Here is a 10,108-nt window from a genome sequence, read left to right on the forward strand (position 1 = left end):
ATAATATACATTTAATATATATATTAGCGTTTAAAAGTGAACGTCCTATTCTCAGATAATAATTTTTATTTTCCTTTAAAGTTTTTTAAGCCCTGCTACACCCACTGCAGGAAATACATTTAGAAGGGAAGGCAGTCTCACGGTAGATCCGTGCGTAACTTTGGCTTTGTGTGTGGAACAAGGGATTCGTGCGTGTTTTTTATGGATGTGTGTGTGTAAGTAGTTTCAAGCTGTTGTAATCTTAATTTGTGCATACGTAAATTGCATTTTGTATTTTTTTCGTTTTATATATTTTTAACTTATACACAAAACGTATTATGTGAGTAACAAATCACGCAAAATCCAAATTTATGCACAAATCCTAATTTACGCACGCACAAAGCAAGAAAATGCATACACAAATCCTAATTTACGCACAAATCAAGAATTACGCACGCACAAATCCGACTGAGTCTAATTTCTCTCCATAATACTCCCCCTAGTGTTGAGGAGTGTGCATTGCTCCGTCACGTTTGGTGAAGCATCTTCGATCGATGTAGTTAAGGTGCTGCTGCTTATGTCTGAGTAAAGGAGTAGCCAATCACAAAAGTGTCTCCGCCTTGTCTGGTTTGATTGACAGACAGACTCATTCTGCTGGAAAAAAGGTCCTCATGAAATTAATAAGTCATTCTGAAAAACAGCAACATGAAATAAAAACAGATACTTTGGAAAATATTCATTCATTTTCTTAACCGTTTTATCCCTTTTGGGGTCACGGGGCTGCCGGAGCCTATCCCGGCCACTTGTGGGCGAAGGCAGGGGGGACATCCTGAACAAGTCGCCAGTTTGTTGCAGGGTAGAATGTCCTCACTCACACACCCATTCACTCCCGCACTCACACCTATGGACAATTTAGAGTTGCCAATTAACCTATGAAGCATGTTTTTGGATGGTGGGAGGAAGCCGGAGACCCCGGAGAGAACCCACGCATGCACGGGGAGAACATGCAAACTCCACACAGAAAGGTCCCCCATTGATGTACTGTTTTTCACGTCCCCGAGCCGGGACTTGAACCGGGGGCCTTCTTGCTGTGAGGCAAGAGCGCTAACCACTGCGCCACCGTGCAATTTGTAATCAGAGTTTCAGAAAAAAGACAGAATTATAGTAAAATTCAACATGATAAATGATAAAAAATGAATATTTTAAAATACTGTTTAAAAATAATGAACATGTTTTTAAAGCAAAATGAAATTAATTGAATAATATAATGGCTAATTTAAAGTCTGTGAGCAAGTTTTTCACAATTTCATGATATTTTTATATATTTATGAGAGATTTATTGGTTGATTTTGAATTTGCATGAGATCATTTATTTAATTATGAACAGTTTAGGACTCCATAAGTGACTCACTCGCTTTTTGCAAAATGTGTTCGACAGAAGTGTCACAAAGAGGGAAAAAAGGTCAAGCTTTAACACCACAACTCTCACAAGCTATTTAAAAATTCACCACCGCCATGCGTGGAAAGAACATGAAGCTGCTGTCTTTGCTAGCGCTCATTCTGGAAAAATAAAATAAAATACTGCGGGGCTTGCATGGAAATAGCGGTCAGCGTCCTGCACTAGCATTGATAGTTTTTTTCTTCTGCTGCAAATGTTCTGGATGAAAACATCAACAGCTGACCTGTTAGAAAGCAGAGATGCTACATGGTGTCAGGAAAAATGTCCCATTGATCCAAACCACAGTTAGAACAGAAAATGAAATGTAATTGTGGTGTTTTTTTTTCTTTTTGTCATTCCGGTTTGTAAAATGCTTGAATGTTTTTGAAAATTTTATTTCTATGAGCAACCATTTATTTTGCACTTCAGTTAAAAACCTCATAGTTATTATTTTGCACTGCAATAAAGCAATAATTTTTGCACTTTAAGATTAAACTATTTCTTTAGCACATTTTTATATCAGGGATTATTTGTATTGAAAAATGTTCTTGTTACATTGGTATTTAAGTTAAAGTCTTAGTATTTGTTCTGACCACTGAAATGCACTTTCTCTGTTCACAGATGTATGACAGACTGAAAAGGCAAATAAAGTGTTTGTATCTGTTGTTCAACAAATTTGCAGGTAAAACTAGCTCTGCAAATTTGTTGAATATAGAAGAGCCCATAGCTGTTACTTTTTACTTACTAATATTTTTTCTCAAGTATTTTAAAAACTATCGGTTGAGTATCTGCTACAAGAGGCAGGAAAATACCGGGTATCGGTTGTAAAAAGTCATTATTGTGCATCACTAGTTCACAAATAAACTTATCCAGGTGTTAGAATGACCAAGTCAAAGTCCAGACCTGAATCCAATTCAGAATCTGTGGAAAGAACTGAAAACTGTTCACAAACGCTCTCCATCCAACCTCACTGAGCTCCAGCTGTTTTGCAAGGAGGAATGGGGGAAGAATTATTTCGCAAGGCACTGTAACCAGTTTGAACTGGTTAAAAACTCACTCCAATGACATCATGTTTCAGACGTTTCTTGTAGCATTTTTCTCAAGATAGAGGCCATATAGAGATTTAAATTGCATTTATATTATTTCCTTAAATTGCAGGGGATCAGGAGCAGACGAAAAAACTGCTGTTTAAAAAAAGCTCATGGAGGGATATTTCTGCCACCACGTTGCACACAAAACTTTAAGTTGCAAATGAAAATGCTTTCAATTTTTTTTTTTGCTTTCAAATTTTTTTTGCTTTCAAATTCTTTATTTTTGCTTTCAAAAACGTTTCTTTCAAACTTTTCTTTTTCTTTCAAAATTTTTTTTTGCTGTCAAAAGATATTTTTGCGTTTGCAAGACAATTGTTTTCGTATGCGTTCAGTGCCTCATCTCGCTTTTATTTTTGATTTTGTTCACATAAGATTCAGTTTAGCGTGAAAAAGCTGCCATCAAACAGGTGCTGATTGGTCCAGATTCCACCCAATCAGGTGTCTCTTTCTCATATTGACGGTACTTGGAGGCAGACATGGACTTTGGACTTTGTGTCGATTCTGTTTGAACGGGATTCTGGACTCATCCGACTCCGACCAGCAGGAATTAAGATTTTATTACCATTAAGATTTATATCTGAACTGTAGTTTTATTTTCATCAATAAATGTTGATATATGAAGAGAAAATAGAATTTATCATGAGTAAACTTTCTTTTGCTTTGGACAAAAGCACACTATGAAAATTAACGTAAAAGTAAAAAATGCTTCTTCTGTTAAATACATTGAGTCTACTTCGGTGAGCCATCATTCCTTTGCTTATTACTGCTGTTAATCTATTCCAAAACATTTGTGCAGCATAAAATAATATGTGCTTTAAATCGTTTATTGTTTTTATTTAACAAAAAGATCTTAAAGAAACTATATCAAACTTTTTATCAATATTTTGCTCCGGGAGATTTACAGATCACACACAAGCCTGTTGATTTAGCATAGTGTCAGCAGATACACTTAACAGTTTCAGGAGATCCTCAGCCATAAATTTAAAAATCTGAATAAATAAAAATTAATCAATGCTAAAAAAGAAAGAAAGGATGAGTTATTATTAAAATGATTAAAATTGAAATCTTTTTCATCCAAAGAGACAAAATTGAGGGTAAAAATAGCTGGAACGGCTTCTGAGCCTCAGTAGCGGACACCATGTTAGATAAATACGGCAATTTGATTGGTTAGAATCTGGACCAATCAGCAGCTGTATGATGGCAGCTTTGTCACGCTAAACGGAAACTTATGGGAGCAAAATCAAAGATAGGAAAAAAGCAAGATAGACACACGCAAAAACATTTGTTTTGACATCGCAAAATTATTTTTGGGAAGCAAAAAAAAAATCTGGAAAAAAAAAGATTTTGAAACCAAAAATAAAAATTTTGAAAGCAAAAAAATAAAGCTGAAAGCAAAAGAGAAATTTGAAAGCAAATATTTAATATTTTCATTTGCAACTTAGAAAGTTTTGTGTGCAACGTGGTGGCATAAATATCCCTTCATAAAAGCTTGTAGTTATGTAGAATCTATAACCGACAGGCCAAAAGCTCCCTGCTCCGCTCCAATCCAGGTACATCCACTTGCAAAATAAATAGACCCTTTACAGTTTTTGTTTTCCTCGTCTGAGCTGGCAACTGGCTAAAAACTGTTCAGCTGGATAGCTCCAAAATTGCTCGCCATTTTTGTTGCACCAATAATGTTAGCTTGGGGTTCTAAGGCGGGAGAGGGTGTAAACAAAGGGATGATGGGAAATAAGCAGAGGCTTACTTTTGCACTAAATGTCCCGCCCACAACTCAGAGGCCAATTTCTGATGAAGTCCTGCCGCTCAGCAGAAATTATGTCCTAGAAAACAACACAGGTTTTTGAGTTTGCCTAAAAATGGCATAATGATAACCAAAAGACCTCTGGGAACGCTTTGAAAATGGATCAAAAGACAATTGGGACTTTAACCCTGACCCCACAGGGCATGCTCTGTGTCTTTCCATTTCCTTCAGCCAAGACTTGACAGTAAAACACTACATCAATAGAAGGCCAGCGCACAAGTGGAAAAGCAAACATCATTACTAATACATCGCTCCCATCAAGCCCTGAATAAAGAGTGAGGATGTTTCCCAAAGTGTCTATTGATGTGGACGTTCATACACATGCATACACGCCAATGCAAGTCATTTAATTAAAAACACGCCATTATAGAATTAATATTTAACCTCAAGCACCTGTTGCACTGAGTTGGGAAGACAAAGAGAACACTCAGGGACATTGGGTCATTGTTTGGTCATGATATCAGATATGCTCTATGAAACTTTGTTGCACATCAACCCCTGGATTCAGCGAAAGGAGCTTTTTAGAGAAAATACATCAGTGTAATGCTGTACATTTAAACATCTTAAAATAAGGTCATATAAAACACAAATTAAGATTATACGCATCCATTATATAAACTTCCTTTTAAAACTATCTCAGCAGCACAAAGGTGTCGACACACTAACAGATCAACAATCCACCGCAGGCCTACAGATAGACAAACGTAGTGACAACCACACACTCACAGCCACTCCTGAGGGGAATGGAGAATCTCCATTCAGCCCATCAAAAACATTTGCATCCAAGCTGGTAAGAGAACCAGGACCTTCTTACTGTGAGGCCACAGCGCTAACCACACCACCACCACAAACAAACACACACAGATGTATGTATGAGTATGCATATTGTACAAATAGTTTACAATTTCAAAATGCACACTGTACCCACTATTTTCACAGCTGTGTATTTAAAGGTAGAAGCCAATAGGAGTCAACCATTTGGGAAAAAGCCTTTTCAAACATGCTGATGCACCCTTGAGGGATGGTTATGTAATGCTGCGCTCATGGGAAGGGAGTGTTTTTCTACCCAAGTGACTTATCTACAGTATACATGCACAACCTTTTCCTTCCTTTTTCAAGTTTGATGTCACACATATTGGTACTGTCTTGTAGCATGAGGTGTGATAAGAGAGGTACCAATGTATGTGTGGGTTTTTCACTGTAGGAAATAATGAGTCCCACTCTCCTGAGAGATGACACAGCAACAGTGGGTTGTTAGCTTACCTGCTTGATGTAAACTCCAGACCTGGCAAACACATCCACAAGCTCAGGGTGCTGCCGGCTCTCCTGATTGCCGTGACCGAGACTAAAATTGGTGTTGTTTCCCCACGTGTACACTTCTGTTGGGTCTGAAGTGAACAAAACACTATTACCAATGTAACCAAGACGATGCCGACACTGAATCAAGATTTAACCTCTACAGGGAGATCAACTTGCAGATTTGACGAAGTGAAAAAACGGAACAAAAGCAAAAACTAAAAGGTTTTTACTTTCCTTACCAGTGTTTTTGAAAACAACATGTGCTGGTCGGTCCTTCATCGTCAGGTCCAGGACAGAGAAACCTTCCTTATCCTGGGTGGAAAGAAGTCCACCATGCTAAAACCAAAGCAAAACAATATTTCATCATTTTTTCCACTTGTGACAATAAAGCAACAATGTTTTGGTCATTATATTTATTGTTAGAGAAGAAAAAAGAGCATCTCTAAACAAAACTGAATAGCACAGCTTTTTAGATGAACTATACCTTGATGAGTGATGTGAGGCAGTGAATCTGTCCATAGAAAGCGCTGCGATGCAGAGCAGTCCAGCCAGATTCCTTATCCTTTACCATAAGGTCTGCCCCCTTGCTCTCCAGCAGCCACTCCAGCACCGCTTTCTTTCCCAGCGAGGCCGCGAGGTGAAGGGCCGTGCGGCCAAACGCGTCGCGCAGGGTGGTTGCATTGTGACAATATGAAGTCAGAAACGCCTTGAGTTGCCTCTCGGACCCCCCAGTTAAGGCAGCTATGACCTGGTCTGCGTGCTGTTGGGACCGGCATTTGGGGGTGCAGTCTGCTGGTGCCAGACTCATCCTGGCCTCCAACTAATTTTTATTGTGAAACCGCTTTCCTTCTGTTACAAAGTCCTTCAGACAAATCCACCAGCCCCAGTTCCAACCCCCACCGAAAACGTGTGGTGTGAGGTTTAGGAACAGAAGAAGTCGAGATGATCTGGAGTGCTAGAATCGTGCCTGTGTTGAGGTTCCACTGCACCCTAGCAACCCCAGGGCCTTAGCTGGACTTGACTCAGTCCACCATATTGACCGAGGTTTGAAAATAAACAATGCTGCTTGCAGCATATAATGACATCCTAAATTCAATAAATACAAAATTTCATGTGTTTTATACAAAAATTTCTATCTCAGAACTTGCAAAAATAGTATTTTCACCTAATCATTTACAAAATGCAACAACTTCAACAACCAGTAGTCCTTCTGATCCAACAGTCCACCAAACCTGAGGGGAAAGGCCTCCTTCCCCCCAAAGGATCCCTTTCTGTTTTAAAACGCCATAATTGTAGAGTTCACCTGAGGAGGAAAAACGTTTTCACAAATGTTATTGATATTAAACGCAATAAAATCAACAATTGTACACCTTAAAGTCAAATCATATCAAGTCGTTTCATGAGTCTACAGAGATATATTACAATCCAACATATTTTAAGAGGAGCACATGAGCACCTGCTAAAGTTTACAAAGGACACAAAACAAGTCTTGATTAAATAATTGAGAATTTCAGCCAAACTTTCATCCCGTGTTCCTTGTCGTATAAAGTTATTGATGTCTTGCAGTTTCAAGACTTTATTTTGAAGTGATGTAGATGCAATAAACCCCAGACTTTATTCAAAATGTGGGAAAATGGCTGGTAAATGAAATAGTGGGGTTAAAACGGGTTTTTCTTTGTTTTGTTTTTTCTGATATCGTGGTAGGCCGTCAGTTACAATACCTCCGTGTTTGCTTACTTGTTTTTGTAGGGTTTTTTGTATTGTTTTATCTTCTTATTAATCTTTTTTTTGATACGGTGGCATGCCTGCTACTCCTCTTTGGACTATTCCCCAAAACATCTGGATCTGACGTGGACTGTGGGTGCTTCGTTTACACCACCAGCTGTTGTTGCTTGGCAACAATTAATATACAGCAGAAGGAGCAACCAGGAATTGCAGGAGAGGCTAAGGAGACTGTGGTCCCTCAGAGTTTGCAGGACCCTTAATGAGTTTTTTATGATTGTATTGTTGCATCCGCACTCTTCTACAGAGTGAGCCTCTTGGAGGAGGGCAGATGACAAGAACGGGAAGAGGATGGACAAACTGGTGCAGAGATCTGGCTCCATCCTGGGATGTACCCTAGTCTCTGACTGTAGTGGGCGAGTGGAGGATGTTATGGAAACCGGATCCATAATCTCTTTATCATCAAGCTTTGCATAAAACCATGGGTGCACTTAGGAGCCCCTTCAGTCTACAGTGCCTCACAGACACTGGACAAAAACGTTTGCTATTCATTTCTATGTGTATTTTGAGAGTTGTTTTGTTTTTTCCATCTGCTGATTTAATATAACTATGGTAACAAGTTAATTTATTGTGGGATTAATAAAGTTTTATTTTATTCTACAATGTAGGTTTTTGTCAAACTTCACACTCGTAGATTAAGCTCACTGCCCTTTATGCTGTCCACCTAAACAGAAGAGTAAATAAACTTTTTATGCTGACATGTATTTTATTCCACTAAAAATGTTGGGTGTTTTAGTTTTCCAAAGATTGACTGCTCTACCTTTCGACACAAACATCCTCCTGTTTCCACATTGGTTGGTTGACATCTGGTAGCCCTTAGGGGGAAAGAGCCAACGACGCACTAAGGCTGAGTGTTATGTAATGTTCTGGCGATGTCACATATGATTGGTATTATAGCCTACAGCATAAGCTTAAATATTTTGAACTTTTAAATACTCAATAAAATCAATTTCTTTGATCGTGTTCCTAGAAGTTCCAGTCAAGCTAACGTTAGCTAACAGACTAGATCCTCCTCCAGCCAAAGCTGCGTCATGTCATTTTAGACAATGTATGTATGCAAAACGGAGGGAAAATCCTAACGTGTTGTTTAAAAACATTTTTTAACGGCCGTGTTTGTGGCTCTGCTAGTTACATTCGTTTATGCATATATATACATAAGAGAACCGGATCATCATAGCTTCCCAGACAGTGAGAGCTCGGAGCTAGCATCTCCTCTCGTCAGAGGAATAAATGTCTTGTTGTTCTTGTCCGCTTACCTCTCGCTAGATGTAGAGAAATGAGCTTAAAGAGGAGGATGCATTAGCGGTGGACATACGCTGTGACATGACTACAATACAGAAACTTCAGCCACTGCGTTGCTTGTGCCGATTTTGGCCTGAATATAACACTGCAGGTTAGGTAAACACACTAGTTTCCATCGAGACTTCTGATTGGTCAGAGTGCCCTGTATACTGGAATTCTATTGGTTAATCGTCATAGGACGTTACGTGATTTGAGAGTGGGTCCGTTTGTTTCTGTCACTGGGGTGGGAGTGAGCAGAGAGCAGCATTCTTTATATATCTATATAGATATAGATATATAATATAGATGTATGTTATTATTATTTTAAGTGTACAGTAGAGTATATAATATTTTTTAAGTTTCTTTTTATTCACAGCAAAAGGGGTTAAAACTGTTGTCATTAACGTTCTTGGCTGGTCATTTAACCCTTGTGCTATCCTAGGCACTTTAACATTGGGAGTTGGGTCATCTAGACCCACTAGACTAGACAGTGCTCTGAACCTTTTTTCTTCAATGATTTGTGATCTTCACTGGTGTCCATGGATTACATGAAATCTTTCCACCTTTATCCACCTTTGTCATGGTAGGCACTCTCAAAGATAACTTCAGCTTCTTCATTTCAGCTGCCTCCTGTCTCTGTTTTAGTGTCTCTACCAACATGACTGCTCTCACCGCAGTCTTCTGCACCTTTCCTTTCATTCTTGATGACACTCTTTTGTTACATCACACACAAATCCTTCCTCCACCCATTCCAACCTGCTTGCACACACACTCTTTCACACACTCTCGGCTGTTGTAGATAGTTGACCCTAAGTCTTTAAAGTGCTCCTCCTTGTTCACCTCTTTCCTCTGTAACCTCACCATTCCTGCATCTGATCTTCATTCTTCTTTTGTCCAGAGCAAACCTCCAACTCTCTAGATGTTCTTCCACCTGCTCACTGCAGATCACGGTGTCATCTGCAAGCATCATGGTCCGAAGAGATTCCTGTCTGACCTCACCTGTCAGTCTGCCCATCTAAGGGACTTTTTGCTGGGTCAAAAGGCAAAGGGGACTTGGACTATAAGCGCCACATGGAAAACCATCATCCGTTCACCTTTCTCATCTATATTCCTGCTGCGTTGGCCTTAAACGTTTTGTTTTATGTCATCTTTGTTTTGTTTTTTGTTGTCTTGGTTTTAAATTATGCTTTAAAACATCTCAATAAGAAAGCCTTCTGCTGTCTCTGAGCAAATGGTAATATCCCTCGCAGATCCCTCATTTTTTGTAGTTCTGTGGCCTCACCCTCACTCGTCTGACACTCTATATGCCATGACTCTACACCTCCAGACTTCTTAAGAATGAAACCAGAACCATTTATGTTCCTTTTTTGATTGTATGTTTACCTTACAATTACCGGTACAAAGCCCATTGAGACGACTGTTGTTGTGAAATTG

The 10,108-nt window shown here is 39.1% G+C and overlaps 1 protein-coding gene across 1 annotated transcript in view; it reads right to left on the minus strand.

Annotated features, from left to right (window-relative positions):
* The window catches only part of ibtk (inhibitor of Bruton agammaglobulinemia tyrosine kinase), a 31,131-nt gene extending 22,269 nt beyond the window's left edge, over nucleotides 1-8,862 (minus strand). The window contains exons 1-4 of the mRNA XM_011484859.4: nucleotides 8,650-8,862; nucleotides 6,096-6,914; nucleotides 5,851-5,947; nucleotides 5,576-5,700 (exon numbers count right to left, since the gene is read on the minus strand). Coding sequence (XP_011483161.1) covers nucleotides 5,576-5,700; nucleotides 5,851-5,947; nucleotides 6,096-6,419 — 546 coding nt within the window. The 5' untranslated portion in view covers nucleotides 6,420-6,914; nucleotides 8,650-8,862. The remainder of the gene's footprint in view (nucleotides 1-5,575; nucleotides 5,701-5,850; nucleotides 5,948-6,095; nucleotides 6,915-8,649) is intronic.
* Nucleotides 8,863-10,108: the final 1,246 nt, after the last annotated feature.

The sequence above is a fragment of the Oryzias latipes genome, chromosome 16 (assembly GCF_053564925.1).
Source record: "Oryzias latipes strain Hd-rR chromosome 16, Olatipes_Hd-rR_3.1".
Taxonomy (NCBI): domain Eukaryota; kingdom Metazoa; phylum Chordata; class Actinopteri; order Beloniformes; family Adrianichthyidae; genus Oryzias; species Oryzias latipes.